Raw genomic sequence first — 16,866 nt, 5'->3', positions numbered from 1 at the left:
ACAGTCCTTACAAGCTGAAAGGGGCCATATCGCCACTTACACCGTATCGTAGCAGAGTCAGATATACTTCGGTCAATAAATCATTTCCCTTCCTGTGCTTGTATACTGGGATAAGGACAGTGGTCCAATGAAATGCCCTGGTTGAGCTATGACCGTAGCTCGACTTCACCGTGCATACGTAAACGTACTGAGTGTAAAATAATTGTGATTCACTAACACATGCAAGGTGGAAAGAAAGAAATTGGCCGCTGTGCAATTGTCATGAATCTGATGGTAATTGTGTATGTGTTGTATGCGCAGAGTAAGAACATTTCTAGGGACATTTTAGTGAATGAGGCCAATTGTCCCTAGTGTTTTGATGCATTGCTCTTTTTGTGCAACTGACCCCAATTAAATATAGTCTTGATAAATATGGTCGTAGCCTGAGTTTGTAAAACTAGGTGACACAACTTTATGGAGCACTTGAATGGAGGTGGTGTTGTTAGAATTCATATAGCGCACATTTTATGTAAATCAGGAGGTTTTGGGGCCCTTGAGGTTTTTAACTTGAGATGGGCTCTGCAAATGGAAGTCAGGAATATTTAATTAGTTTTACTCCCTCTGCCTCAATCAGACTTCAAAGACAAGATTGGCTGATTTACATTTGTCTTAAATTATCTCAGGGACATTAAAGTGTAAATATCCTTGGCTTTGCCTTTACTTTCTGCTGTGTGCCTCTGGCAAATGACTATATTAGGAAATGAATTACTGGCATTTGGGTCCTTAAATGTTTTTCCTTCCCCTTGGTCTACTATAAAACAAAGATATCAGGTTGATAGCACCTTTAACATTGTCCCCATTGCCATACCACCTTTTAAAAGTTACTAATATTATATAGTCTTACAGAATAGTTGAAAAATGCACTCTTAAAGCATATCTGCAAAGATACCTTGCTTGGCTTTTTTTCATTAGTGCCAGAATGTTTGGTTAAGGATGCTTGTAGAGTTACAAGATGACAATTTAAAAAAAAAAAAAAGCATGCCTCAGAAATAACTGCCAAAACATTAGAGCAATATCTCTTGGCCCGCAGCCAGACGTCTTACGAGGCAGCCTGTCTGTTACTAATCTAAACCAACTGGTGGGAGCCTTGCCCAGTTTAGTTAAATAGCAAGCTAAGGCAGAACAAGCAAAAGTCCTCTGAGAAGAGGGAAGAGACAAGTTGTGAGCGAAGAAGCGGAGAGGAAGTTTCTGAAATAGTGGGCAGAGAGAAGTCCATGAGAGGAGGGTGGAGTGAATAAATGGGTGAGTTGTGAGACGGGGGATGGGGCTCCTAGGATGTGACTCAGACTCCCTGTCAAAACCAGCAGGGAGGGGACCTGATGAGAAAAGGGATAGAACGGAGGAGAGCAGGGGTGGAGCGGGGGAAAGAAAACCCGGCCCCTCTTACACCACCCCGACTCTTTGGCATTCAGCGTCAGCAAAAACCTTAATGTGATCAAGATGGAAGTTGTCTTTGGACTTTTCACCGCTCCCCGGCTTTCTGCCTGCCTTTGGGGGCTTCACTACCTTTCCGACAGTTTTACAGCGAAGACACTGACTGGAGTCCAGAAAACAGCTTGCAGAAACATAGACTAAGGACTGCTCACAAAATAAAACAGATGTCAAGTCTCTTGGAAAGAGATGGACTCATATTTCCCAAACAAGAACACATTGCTCTCTGTGGATGAATGAAAAGGCAACTGGCGAAACATCTCTGGATAACTGTACTCGAAGAAGTTACTGGATCTATAATCTGTTTGTTGGATTATCACCTGGTGTTAGATTACTGAATATACAGCTGCTGGATTATATCGTAAAACGTGCCATCAGCGGAGAATTTACAAGAAGTAAACACTGTTACTCCAGCATCCAGCTCTGAAATGTACTGAGGTGTCACTTTTGCTGTTGGTTCGATGGTCGGTAGAAGAAGCAACTGCTTTGGGATGTTTTTGTAACCTCCCTTATTTAACTAATAACCAGGAGCAGGTTCATGCCAGAGGGTGCAGATTGCAGTTGGTATCATCCAGCTCCTCTACTGAGGAAACAAAAGGTGAAAAATTTGAGAAAAAATGTTTCACTTAAACTCCTTAAGAAAATCTGATCTGTTGAAAAATTGTCTCTCGATACATATAAAAAATGATAGAAAAATTGTTTGGAAGTTAGATTAGAAGTCTCTAGTTCTCGGTCACTCATGATACATTACTCTATTCTTATTCTTCAGTCATGTTTTTTTTTAATATAGCAGATGTTCAGCTCGACCCGAGTACATCTTGCTTGTTGAATCCCAGTGTTCCTTTACTTCTGAACATTCTGACCTAGAACAACAGGGAAAATAAAAAAAAAGCGCAGTATAGAGCTGGATTTGATTCATGTAATAGGAACCACAGTATGTATTATGATAATGTTGGCTTGTGGAGACCCAGCTGTTTAGGGACACTGAATGTCATTTGGAGTTTAAACTGCCTTTAGTGTCATCATTGTCATTTTTGTGGGTGTATGGGTGCTACAGAATGACAGTTAACCAACACCCTGGATTTTTCAGACCACTTTTGCACAGTTAAAGTTAATGCGTACTGAATGTTTGCGGTGTAAATTTGACAAACTGGCTCGGTTTACAGTTCACCGTGTAAAGATGTTGAAAAGTAAACAAGGGACGTTTGCATATTTCTTGATGATTATCTAGATGTTTGAGAATCTGGGCAGCTTTGTTGGCTTTATTCCTGAAAACTTCATTGTTGAACAGCTGTCAAAAACAACTGTTCCAGATCAAATACATTCAATGCAGACAGCACGCTGTGATGTGAAATTTGGAACAGATAATCCCATGTTCGATCAACATAACTGGGAATCCTGTCGTTTCATGCAGATACCGCAGAGGTTATACTTTCCAGGGAATTGTGCATGCAGTATGAATACACCCCTCTACTCCAACTGTTTACTTTTAAAGTGAAACATTATTTACCATATTGTCATCTGCACATTCAGTAACTCATGACTTGCGAACACTGGCTATTTCTTATCCCAATTTTTCTTCTCAATTGCAGCAGATCCAGTTCTCCATTTTCGCCTGCCGTCAAAAGCAGCTCTATGGGATAGCACCGGCTGTCCACCATGCCAGTAGCCATAAGGAAAAGAAGTTGGGAGGAGCATGTAACTCATGCTTCAGGATTACAGTACAGTTACGATGATCTGGACCTGGTCTGCTGTCATGGGGTGGACAGTGAGGGGCCTTGGATGGGAGCAGGGGCTTCCAAACAAGGTCGAAGGACGAGGTGTGCCTCCATGCCAGAGTGCTGCCACCAACTGACCACAGAAGACCTGGCTCAGACACTTGAGGTGGCAGCTTCTGTTGCGAATGATGATACTGGATCAGATGAGTTGAAGCTATTGGAAAGCACTGTGAAAGCTCCAGTGGGTTTGCAGGAGGATTCAGTTCATGGCCCTCATGAGTTGGTAGGCGTTAATATTCCCCAAAGTTCCACTGCATCAGGGCATCTCCAGGACATGGAGAATTCTGGAGATTTTCACAGTAACTCAAACAGTGGGATGTCCAGGGGAAATATTTCTTTTGCAAGTGATAGCAGCAGTCACAGCGAGGAAGCCATCAGTGGTGAATGTGAAGTTGGCACAGACAGCAGCCAGAGACAGGGCATCTGCAATGACGATAATGTCTTAAAAAGTCCACATATCTCACGTAAAGAGCAACAATGCATCTCTATCTCTTCAAACAATGGGCCTCCACTGTCTGAATCTGCTGGTGAGAAGCCTGGCAACCTTCCAAATCATCAGGAAACAAAGGAGAGCCATACAGAGGGTTACAGCAGACCTCCTGAAATCTCTGAGGCCACACTAAACCGGTCCTCTGCTGCTCAACTGGAACCTCAAACTGACCTTCCAGATGTAGAGGAAGAGAAGATTTCCAGCTCTGGCTATGCTGGTGTAAGTGTAACCTTACCTGTTCAGCACAGTTCACTTAATATGATGGAGAGCGATAATGTGATGTCACAGGCTACCAAAACTGTGGACCCAGTTGTGACTTTAGTGGCAGATGAAGTATGTGACAAAGGAGTAACTGAAAGCCAGAGCGCAGATTCCGCTGACAAGCTGGATGGATTAAATGACCCAGGAACTCTAAATGAAAATACAGGATTTAAGCATCACTCAGGAGACGTTCAAGGAGGAGAGCAGGATCATCATGACTGCACTGTGGTATTGGATCAGGCTCATGGTTGTGAAATATCCCACCAGACACTGTTGGAACAGCATAATGTTGAAATGACAGCGATGAACGGGCCTCAGGGAGAGAAGAGTGCACAAGCAGAAGGCAGCGAGAAAGAAGCAAAAGTCAGGTATGGGCCAATCACATCGTCTGTTATCTGTTTCAAAGGTCAGTGTTGCTCTGTGACCGTTAACAGCAACGTTTCATCTGAAAAACTGGATGCTGGATATTCAGAAGGCAACCCTGTACAGACAGACATTACTCAGTGTGAAGAGCAGAATGTGGAAACAACAACCTCCATAAGTCAACCAATAGCACACACTGATGAAAGCTCAGTGTCCAAAGAGTTGGCTTGTTGTGAGGATCAAGCCGTAGCCCAGCATTTGGAAAATAGCAGTTCAAAACTGGGTACTATCCCAGAAGTTAGCCACCTTGAGCCAGATGACACCCCCGGACTGGATCCTCAAAAGAACACTGCCTCAGATTTCACCCAAAATCCACATGTTCAGCACTCTCATACTGATGATACACTTGCAGCTTCTGATCAGCACACCGAAAACCTGCCAGCATGCTCTGCAGAGGTCAACGATGAGCTCTCACCAGAGGGACTCCATGGCAACCAGGCCTCTGGTTGTTACCTCAGTGAGTCACCTGGCCCTGAGGTGGCAGATGGTCAGAGAGAACAGCACAGGCCAGAAGCCACAGTCTCTAGAATGGAGGCTGCACACACCATTATTTACAGTGACACACAACTTGTCAGTCCCGTTTTAGATGAAACGAATGAGCCTGGAGATCAAAAAGAGGATAACAGGGTCAAAGTGCGCATGAGAAAGGTAAGGCTGTGTTTATAGATGTAGAGTGAATCTTAATTGGTGTTTAAATTGATTTTTGTCTCAGTTTCTCTGTAGTAATCATGACTCTGGCATTTTTTTTTTTTTTTTTTTTTTTAATGAACTGACACCCTCTGGGCATATACGGCCTTCAAATGAATTTTGTCCCACACTCTGGCAAGAGTCTTGGAAAACAATGACTTCACTCTCACATGCTTACAGATCTGTGAGTGGGGGGATCTGTGAAATGTTTTACTCTTTCTCAACCGCTCATTGCAAAACAAGGTCCTATAAGGGCATGCAGACTATGAACACAGAGGGGGCTGGAAGATCATGTAATCTCTGTGCTGAAAGGCTTAAACTGCTCTCTCCACAAAATACTGTATGTTGTGTTATTTACACACTGTTAGCTAGCGTGCTAGACGGGTACGGGAAAGTGCCAAAAACGTAATAAGGGCTTGGGCTTGTTGAAACAAAGCAACAGTCCAAGAACGGACACAGTATTTATCCACTATTAGCAGTTGCAGTGTTGGCCTTTTTGGAATGACAACAAGAAATCCATTATTTACAACTCAGGGCGCATTAAGCAGGCATGTTGTTTAGACAAGTACCTTATTGTGGAAAGTTAGATTCTTGTGATACATTCTAGCTGAAGACCATTACCCGCTTGTGAACAGTGACTCTTCCTCTCCAAAAGTCCTGTGCTTGAGTTGTTCGAAAGGCTGTGTTTCTGTACAGGTTTAGTGTGCTCTTTATAAAAATTAGAGGGTGCGGAGATCAGAAAGAACACTGGAACTTGTATTTCAACGGAGAAATAGTGCATCCAAAAAGACCTGGCTGTAGACATCTAGGTTTAGTTCTGCTAAGCATTAATCACTATGATTTTTCTCTATTATATCTCAGTATAAAACAAACAAGATAATCATAATCATCAGTTATTTTCTGAGCTGCGTTCCTGTGATAGGATATCATGAACAGAGTGTTACACTGAAGCATGCAACGTGGCGGTTGATAGTGGCTTGTTGGTCAGTGTGTGGGACGTTTTGATGCCCATGGTTTATATAATGTGACAATGTGCTGCACCGGTATTGTTTCATCATGTTCAGTTTTAGACTGTTTTGAACTTGCTCGAAAGTATTGTCATTGCAGTTGCTCTGTATCTGTCCACACAGATAATGTGTGATGTCATGCTGATGCTAGTACACACTACGACAGCCCTCTTTCCAAGGCAGGATATGATAAATGGCTTTCACAATTGCTGATTTTTAACAAGCTTTGTATCATAACAATGTGGGTGGTGTGTGTAAATGAATTATAGTAAACTTACCTCCATCCTACCAATGCCCAGATCTCCCTGCTCATTTGCCGGGTAACAAAACGTGCCATCTGGCGAAAGAGCCACCCCTCTCTCGCTCTCTCTCTTAAACTGTGATTAAATTGTAAGAGTAGGCAGTGCTGATCAAATATAAACAAAGACATCCAATATGCCCACATATAACAACTTATTCGGCTGATAACCCATAAAGATATATATCCACCTTTTTTCCCTCCCTAATTTGTGATCATCAAGTCTCTTCTGTACTGGAATTAACATCTTATTATTCATGCATACTCTTATCACAATGACCCACCAGCAGATGGTGACATGAAATACAATACTTTCAGTGTATGTAATATTCATTCACTGTGCAAATTGAGAGTAAGCATGTTGGCTGATTTTGATAGGTCATTTTAAAGCCAATATTGGCCGATGATGATGTGCCAATATTACCATGCATCCCTAGAACACTCTGTTACTTAATTGTCTATTTTCTCGCCTAAAACGTTTATAGAAACATATTTTAGTGCACAGTTTGGCTGTATTACAAGAGTTGTGAAAAAAAGGCGGGCACCCTACTGTTTCCTGTGTTGTGTAAACAGAGACTTAAAAAGGCAAATATTAACAAAGATTCTATTACTGCGTTGTCTATTTCTTGCTTCAAATGTTGTAAGTATCTAATTTTTAATATGTTCATACCTTCCTAAAGTTTCACCAGGGTATACTGTATATGACAGTAGTAGTGTCTCCCCCCACATGTGACCACCCACTGCTTTTCCCAAGCTCCCTCAGCTTTTATAGGATAATAAAAACACAATAGAAACTCACAATAGAAATGTATATTTTTCTTACACCTATTTTCATTATTAAACAGAGAATCACAACCATGCACCATTTGAATTCAAGTTTTTCTCTTTCACTTAATTACAACTAGCTTCATTGCCTCGTTAATTCACGGTAAATCACTTTTCATTCAAATTTGACAGAAAAAAACCCATCAAACCCATCTTGGTTTGTCTTGTTAGTCATTTATTTAGTTAGGCTACTGTTCCAACAATCTCCAGCTCTAGTTTGGTCAAAATAATCACTTTATATACTGAGTCAGATGTTAAAAATATGCTGTTTTCCCGCTCTGTCTTTCTCTCTGCCGTTGCTTGCTGGCTGTTTAGAGGTCTGTGACGTTATCCCCACCACTACAGGCTGCCTTTTCCACTAGTACAGACCAGAGAATGACCTCTGGTGGCACTTGCTGTGCACTACATGCAGTGAGTTTAAAGAAAGATGAGCGACTTTATTTCTGAGAGTGTTGAAAAGCATACCTTCTGGATTTTTAAATACCCTGGTATACCATAATATCATGATGCTGCCAGAGCCTACTCTTATGCAAAAGTTAGCCATAGCCCTTTTTCTCTGTATTCTCTACCAATTTCAAAAGTATTTGTGTCTTTTTATGGCATAGACAGCCCAGTTTTATGAAAAGACCATCTTTTCAGCAGTGAAATACTTCTTTAAATGGAAAGCATGGCATGAGCTTTGGTGCTAAGTGAGTAACAGATGTGACCACTCAGTGTTGGCATGACACGCTGGTTGTATCTGTATTCCTGAAAAGCCTGTGAGTTGGGTAGTCCCAGATATTTTCATGTGCTATCACTGCATTAGTTTAACATAAATTCTGCATAGAAACTTTGGAGGCCCTCTCAGTCATGACCAATGTTGATGTCACTCCATCAGCTGCCAAAAACGAGACATCACAGTCCAGCGCAGGGACATGGAAAACCAGTGCCGCATTTATTACCACTGGCTCCACTTTCAATCTTAGGACGACTTTCAACCTTTGGATTAAATATTCGGAAAAAAAAGACTCCTGGAACTCAAGCAGAGGAGTTCAGCCATAAAGTGGAAGGCGCCAAAGCAATTCATCCACCATATGGTGATGGCTTGCCTGCTCTTTGACAGCACCACAGGGTTTTCACCATGGGGTGTATTTACATGCAGAATGAAGCCAGTTCACTGAGAAAATATGCTTTAGGGAAGGTCATGAGGACAGAAAGGAAATTAGGCAGTAAAAATTAACATTATCATCCCCAAGGCAGGGAACATACTGCATTCAGCATGTAGAGGAAAAGACGCTCATGAATATCATGAAGGAAGTGACAGAACTGATGTTATTCTCTGTTAGTGGACAATGGCAATAGCAACCTGGAATTATCTCTGACATGATATTGTACTAACAAATGATCATGTCCCCAGTGTTGTTATTCCAGATTCACTTTGTAAAATAAACCCATCTGGTTTGAATAATGGCTTCAGATTAGCCTGATAGTGGGCTTTGTTACTGTTTATTTGTTTTAGCAACAAGGATTTATCTCGACCTCAGGGCCAAACTGGCTCAACTGTCGTTTATGTGACAACATTATCATCATCTCAGGGCTCTCTCTGTCTCCTTTTCTGCCTCTCTCTGTTTATTTATTTATTAAATGCTTGTCTTTTGCTCATTTTTCATTAATGAGATACCTATATTAAATGAGTGTATGCAGTGTTTTGATGCATCACTGTCTAAACCCTATGTTTAGCTCAGCAAAGAAAGAGACCCCCAGTTTAAAGCTATAGTTGGTAGCTTACATGAAAATAATACAGTTAGTAGATTACATGAAATAATGCAGTTAGTAGCTTACATGAAAATAACGTTTTATCATATTTTCTGAAACTGTCACTATATCCACAGAGAAGTACATTAGACACATCACTGTGAAAAGATCATGTCTCTCGTCCTCTTACTCCTGCTTCTAGTGGCACTCGGGGTGTTAATCATTCGTTTCATCACAATATGATCTTGTATCAATTCTTTGGACAGCAATACAATATTTGCCAATATCACAAAGTCTGCCATAATACGATTTGATTCAGTGAGATTCAGTGGCCTGTGATTGATATGAGAGGAAACTGTATGGCCATTTAACACAGTCTGTTACAGAAGAAGCTGCCAACCCCTTTCTCTTTTGCTTTTTGCCATAGAAAATAAAAACAGCACATAAATAATTGTAAATAATTGTAACTAGTCAGATGCAGTAAAGTTTACTTGAAACTGACTCCATTAACACACATAAAACAGCACATGGGATGAGTCAGCCCTGAGGGCTTTCTCTCAGAAAGACCTTTCTGGAAGAAATGTTTCCATTTTAACCCAAACCATAATCTTTTTCATAAAAAATATATCTGGCTCAGAGCCCTGAAGGCAAACTTCTCCAAACAGCCAGAAAACATGGATTAACAAGATCATTGAACAAATGTATCAAATTCATCTCAACAATAACTACAAAGGTTCAGAGACAAACCAGCTGTTTCTTGCTAGTCACCATATTAGTTTAAAGGAGCAATAAGCGAAATTCATCGTTTCTAGATTGAAGGAATTAAAAAATTGCTATGTGAAGAACTAGAGGTGTAATTTCATCTGGAGTATAACATGACCTCACACACCCTCTCTCTGTGTTGATCTCCAGCCCATTGTTTACAAGCGGGTCCGGCTGCGCGTTCATGTACGTTCATGTGGGGGCTAACCGGTGCTTCCTCCTCAGGCTCCACTTCACTCAGCTGCCAGCACAGCCAGTTAGCCTCCGCTAGCTTCCCAGCTAACGTTAGCCCCGGCTCTCCGTTTGGATCCAACCGGAGCACCGAGCACTGGTTTGTTATTCAGGTTAATGTGGGAAGAAGCAGCGGGTATATCGGGCAGCTGAGTGAAGTGGAGCCTGCGGAAGAAACACTGGGACCGTCTGGATGTGATAGTCCGTGGAGATGCTGCGGCTGCACAGACGAGGCGAGTGGGGGGGGTGGAGAGCAGAGGTAGAGGGAGGTGTGGCTCATGACACACTTTGTTTTGGTCTACAGGCAGTGCACAACAGCGAACCTAGCGGTGAAACGATTTCGCTTTTTGCCCCTTTAAGCACTTTAACATTACCTTAATTAGACTTTCATAAATTACATGTATTATTTCTAATTTCTTCTTACTCATCATTGATTTAAGTCACTGCATCTCTAGACAGAACAGCTCAGTTGAATTTTAGCCTGCATGCACGTTTTTTCAGCCAAACATTGTTGAAACAGAGCAGCTAATGTTGTTGTGTTTCTGCAATAAGTTAGCAGAGTGAGATGCCCAACCAGACGACAAGTATGTCTGTTTCCTTAATATTTTATCTCATAACATAACATCATTGTTTACATATACCATGTGCTCTGTCTGTCGACCTGTATTTTCTCTGAAATCCAAAATATTTCCACACTGCTGCTGATTTATTCTCAAGCAAATAACCTTATCCTCATCCTGTTTCTTTGGGCTGCTTACCATCTGCCTCCTGCTGTTTGACAGTGACACAGACCTTTCTAATAAGATGATATGAATCGATGTTTTCACTTTGCATCAATGAAATGTGATCGTTGATCATTAAATCAATATATTGATCAAGTTTGATGGATTGTTACAACCCTAGTATTCGTTAGATCCAGCACTGCAACAACAGCAACAACAATAAATCAGAGCCAGGAGTCTCTAACACAGCTGTCAGTCATGTCAATCACTGATCGTGACCTGCAGTCAAACTGTCAAATTAGGCAGTGCTGATCAAATATGAATCCAGATTCTGTTATTGCATTGCCTGTTTCTCAACTCAAATCTTTTCATAAGACTGTTCAGTGTACTGTTGAGCTGTAAAATGAGAAAGTTTTCTGCAGACAGTGGGCCTTGTTTTGTTTCTGCTCAAGTGTTTCCAACAGGGCAGCTGCGTCACAAACTTCTTTGTAAAAAAACATTTGAGAAATACTCAATGTAGTAACAATCTTGATTCATAATTGGTCAGAACTGCCTAGTTTGACTGCAGTCAAAGATCTGTCAGTACGTTTACATGCACAGCTTAATTGAGCTATGCTCAAAATTCGATTGTCCCAGTTTACATGCAACTGAGAAAATCGAATTACTGACAGGAACATGTCCTCCTCCTCAACACTAGGTGGCGATATGCGTCATTTCAGTGGGTTAATACGGCCCCCTTTCTGGTTGACCTATTACGTCACTTAATAATAAACAACTGGAGTCAGGCGGCAGACCGGCATTTCCGAACAACAGCAAGATGGATAATCGTACAGCTTTGTTCATCTCGTACGTAATGTACGTGTTACTGATTGTGCAGATAAGGTGCGCGCTATCCCTCATGGTCATGGTGATTTCGAGAGGCAGACAAGAACGCCGTATGCTGTTGGAGGGCTACAACAATAGCATGTCTTGTCTATTCCGGGGTCATATGCCAGTGCAGGGGGTGTGGAGCATGCGCACATGCATTGTCTAGTTTAACTCCAATTAAGGCGTATACATGCTGGAGAAAATCGAATTCCAATCGCATTATCTGGGTGTCTTAATCGGAGTTGGAGAACTCCGATATTAGTCGGAGTAAGGCGTTTACATGCACTTCAGTTGTCCAGTTAAGGCAATAATTTGTTTTTTTCAAGTGTCATGTAAACGTACTGAGTGATTGACAGCTGTGTTTGAGACTCCTCAGCTCTGGTTTGTTGTTTTTGTTCACATGTGGTAATGCCACTAGAAACACTACGAGGCAATAAACTAGGCAGAGGAATATGATGTCTTTACAGATCATCCGTCTCATTTAGTGCTGTGTGAATTATGACAAGCAGTTGTGTTTTTTTTTTTTTTCTGAATAAAAGTTACCACCACCTACAGCTTTAGTGGACAGGTCTGAGAAATGGGATGCAGGCCACCGGGTGTAAAAGGAGAGCAAGTAAAGGGGAAGGAGGGGTTGAAGAGTTCAAACAGTGTGGGAACTGTCTCCCATCTCAAAAAACAGGAAGTGGAGAGGAATGTAAGAAAAACCTCAAAAGATGGGAAAGAGAGAAAAGAAACCTTCTGAGAACACCCAAACCACCAGAATGCCCCCTAAAAAACTTTGCCTCTTCGAGGCGCCTGACATGCACTGCACTTGTTTTTTTCCTCTGCTGTTTTGTGGTTGTTATTGCCATCTCGAGCCAGATGCTTTTGTTCATTCAGAGAGGCCTCGTAAAGATGTCATTGTTTTACCACGACACAGTGTTTCATTGTGATACTTTGCCAAGGAGACAGAACGTAGTGATGTGTGCTGCCACTAGCTAGGAATGCCAATGAATGCATCAATGTGAGACACATTTCCATGACACACATGGCCCTCGATGTGTATTCGCTCTCTCAGCAAACCCAATAGGAGCTGCTTTTGACAGGCTAATTGGGAACTAACTGGAAAATAAATGTAAGCGCAAGTCATAAGACATTATTAGGGCTGGAGTAGGGAGCCAGGCGCAGGGCTGGAGCTTGTTTATCATGATGCGGATTCTATCTAGGATCCATAAACCTGACAACCTCACGCACATTAGCATTAGTCACAGCTCATATGAATGTTGTCATCTGCACACACCCACTGTAAACTTTACTGAAACAATATCGAGCCACATCAGCCACTTCACAGGGGATGTTTAGCACTTTATCCTACATGAAACAATGACATTTCTCTCTAACATATCACACTGTGGAACACACACAGCACATAAAAAAAAACAGGCTCACTCGCATGTCTGTATACCTTTTGCTCCAACATACAATCCCAGTGGCTGTATGTCCCATGAGCTCAACCTCATAAAGTGTTTAACAGGGTCTGTTAGTGAAGATTGTAACAAGGTTTGTTTGGGACTAATGAGCCAGCTGTGTGATGTCATTTCTTGGGGCTCTAGTCGGGAGAGAAGCTCAGACAGAGAGCCACACCCGAAGCCAGGATAAAAGATAGGCCGAAGGAAATTAAGACATATACCATGCTCAGTACTCCAGAAAGGGCTTTACAAGTTTTTGAACTCCAGACAAGGGTTTATACGGCATCAAACAAAACAGGATTGAGGGATGGCAAACACAGACAGAGTGGTAGGTGGAGTGTGAAGGTGGGCTGGATTGCATGTCATTTAGCTTGTCTTACTGGAGACACGCCACCTGAGGTCAGTGTGAGACTTGTTATCATAGGGTCAGAACGGATAATTGAAACCTGCAGATTAGAGGACTAAAGGGAGAATATCTGAAGTCCTGAAGTCATATGATTAAAAATGGACCAGAGATGATACAAAAGACATGAATATTAAATGCACAGGGTGTGTGCGGAAAGGCAAAGCAGTGGATACTTCTGTATTCATGAAAAATAAATGTTGTCATCCTGTGCATGTCAGAAACATCTCCATTTGTTCCAACATCGAAGTATATTACCATTGGCTGCTGTCACTAGTGGCACTCTTCTGTCACTTTCTCCATCCCCAGATAACTGAGGAAGGGGGCTATATGGACTGCATTTCTATGGCGCTTTTCTACCTTTCTTTGTACCGCCTTGCATTTTGACGAAAGATAAATTGATTTGGAACCTGAAAAGTTGGTTCCTAGCTGGAACCAAAAAAAAGCATTTTTTCCTTGACCTGAAGTGCAAACTGTGACAATATCAGTGGGTGTGTCACATTCTACAGGTTGGAAAGAGAGGGTGGAGAAGGCAACAACAGAGACATTAAGTCAGAAATCATCTGCAAAAAAAGATTGTGCAGTTGTCTCTTTAATAGTTTGTTTGTGATTGATTTTGGATAAAAAAATTTTTTTTTGTAATAACAGAAAAAACTTTGCAGGTAAACAGTGCGAGCCGCCATCTTGCTACCACAGTTTACTTCTGTTGTGCAATGACCTCCACTGACACATCCTCAATTACAAATGATGTGATGGAAACTGGTGGAATAATTTAATCTAATTAGGTAGAAAAGGGGGAATCAATCGCCCAGTCAAACACTGATGGGGCAGAAATGTCATGCAAGGTGCTGACCTGTCCGTTGGGAGCAAGTGGGGGTATGGTGACTTGCACAAGGACACCTGGACATGTGGACAGGAAGAGACAGGGATCAAACCACCATGCAATTAATGGATGACACCCTGGGTCACAGTCGCCCAGGATGGAAATGGAAATAAAGTTTCCCATGATGCATCATAAAAACATCCTGTAATAGTAGTATCCTTCCACATATATGAGCTCAATGCAACAGTTAAATTTATTGTCTCTCTTTATTCAGCATGAGCATTCTCGTCTGGACTCAATGGTGTTGCTGCTGATGAAGCTGGACCAGCTGGACCAGGAAATTGAGAATGCCCTCAGTGCCACCTCCTCTATGGACAGCACCCCGACCCTCCATCGACGACAACTCCTGGTACACACTTGCATGTTACCTTTCTACTGCATTGGAAACAACTCTTTATGTAAATTTGGTGTTACAGCACGTTCAAGCATGGATGGATTGCTGAACAGGCCTACAGGGCACAGGTCCGGGAGCCCAAAGTGTCAAGGGCTCCCCTGGCCTTCACTTGCAAAATGTCAAATGTCATCAACCAGGAAGAGACTCAAATTACTTCAAAGAGACACTGAACAACCACAAGGAGACACAAACTGATAAAGGAGAGGTGGTGGGTCCCTTTGCATATCTGTGCACAGGAACCAACTGTCTCATAATGTACTCATGGGTTTAGGTGAATGTTTTGCAGCCAATGAATGGTGGAAATTACCACCATTAATTAATTTTTTCATACCTTCCCTCACCTACAGTAATCATTTCTGTCCCCTGGTGACCATTATTAGATGTAACAGTATCTATAGACACTAGGAATAGTGTACTTTGCATTTGCATTTCGTCTATGCTCTTGATCATCATGAAGAAACACCAAAATATTAGAGGAAATCAATGCTCATGTCCAACAATTTAATACCTACATTGTTATCTTTGTCTTTTACCTGTGTAGGAGTTTGATTTAGGATCTGTGCCAGCAGCATCACAAAATCCACCTCATCCACACGTTCCTGCTGCCTCAACTTCAGGGCCCGCACCAGCCCTCGGAGCAAAACCTAAGAGTGGGGTAAGTCAGGAGCTCTATATCACTCCAATGCACATTAAAACCATAATCAGCAACTCACGAGGTGACACATCTGGAAAGATTGCACTTTCTATACCACAGATATGAACAGCATGATTGCTTGGAGATCAAATAAGACATCCCTCCCCCCCAGGAACACAGACACAGACACACACACACACACACACACACACACACACACACACACACACACACACACACACACACACACACACTCTTCCTTTACTTTTCTTTTTTTGTGTTTCATCTAAACTGAAATGGCCAGGTTGGAAAGTATGAATTTTATTTTTGCAGTATTTACAGTTTCACAAACTATCCCAGATCCAGAGGAATTAAAGGAATTATAAACTTTGATAAAACTGGAGCTCCAAATCTATTTGGAAGTTTTTGAAACCTCGAAACATAAATTATACACAGTTGAGGATGTTTTAGTTTCTGGTTCTTCTCAATTCCACAGTCTTTTAGCTGAGTGCAGAGTGACCTTTAAACACGTTTTATGCTTCAAATGAAACAAACTTTTTCATCTTTGGACAAACAGCAAACACANCGCTTCAAGTGAGACGTGTGTCTTCAAACCTCTTGCTTGCTCACTTAATGACTTTGTCAGTCTTGCTCTGCTGTTGCCTCCAGAATGAGGGCAAAGGGAACAAGGCCGGCAGCCAGTGGACTTAGCACTCAAGCAAGCTCTTACAATTGTTTGAATGGAAATATAAAAATAAAATAAAAATAAAACTAACGTTAAAGCCAGGGTAAGCAGTTTTATATTGACATCACTGGGCAAAAATCCCATAATAACCTTTAAGCATGTTGTAATTCATGTGGAGAGAAAATAGACTGCTGCTCTTCCTCTTGGCTCTGCTTTTGATGGGAGACTTTGGTAAATCACAGGTTCATTTCAGAGAGAGGGCGTGTCTGTTGGCTGCTATACAAATGTAGATGCATGTGCACGTGCCTTTAGAAATAGACTGACTCAGTGCCAGAGAATCCTGCAGATAAAGTTGCTATTCCAGTATTGGCAACAACTACCTACACTGCAAAGCAACCCAAAAAAGGAAGACAGGCTTATCAAAAAGTGAGTCTACAAGAATCTGACAATAAACCAAATAAAAGATGTCAATATCGGCAAAGTGTTTCAGGGATGGAGATAAAATGTTGCTAATTGTTTAGCCCTCTGATTCAAGGCTCTAGCTATTGTCACATAAACGTGAACTTGAAGCCATAGCCGTGAGCCTTTAGCTCTTGTTAGCAAAGTGCCTCACTCCTCGCCTCTACAGACCACTTCACCAGGAGGAGAGTGGGCAGCAGTTTTGGAAACTGAACTCCATAAAAACCACAACTCCGGGGGACCAGACAGTCCCAACTCTCTGCAGGATCAGCAAACTTTCTGTTGCTGCTGTTACACAGGTTAAACCTGCCGGCCACCGGCTAGGCTTGGGCGATTGGACGAATATATTGCCAATCGCCCATCGGCTGAGTCCATCACGGTTGGTTTCATTTTTGGCGATTTTTT

General features: G+C 41.9%; 1 protein-coding gene across 1 annotated transcript in view; it reads left to right on the top strand.

Moving 5' to 3' along the window:
- The first annotated feature begins 1,474 nt into the window (after positions 1-1,474).
- The window catches only part of dlc1 (DLC1 Rho GTPase activating protein), a 126,943-nt gene continuing 111,551 nt past the window's right edge, over positions 1,475-16,866 (top strand). Inside the window, exons 1-4 of the mRNA XM_050044088.1 lie at positions 1,475-2,068; positions 3,063-5,070; positions 14,504-14,638; positions 15,225-15,338. Coding sequence (XP_049900045.1) covers positions 3,130-5,070; positions 14,504-14,638; positions 15,225-15,338 — 2,190 coding nt within the window. The 5' untranslated portion in view covers positions 1,475-2,068; positions 3,063-3,129. The remainder of the gene's footprint in view (positions 2,069-3,062; positions 5,071-14,503; positions 14,639-15,224; positions 15,339-16,866) is intronic.

This window comes from Epinephelus moara, chromosome 5 (genome assembly GCF_006386435.1).
Source record: "Epinephelus moara isolate mb chromosome 5, YSFRI_EMoa_1.0, whole genome shotgun sequence".
NCBI lineage: Eukaryota > Metazoa > Chordata > Actinopteri > Perciformes > Serranidae > Epinephelus > Epinephelus moara.
The sequence above is the reverse complement of the archived record's forward strand: the minus strand, read 5'-3'. Positions and strand labels throughout refer to the sequence as shown.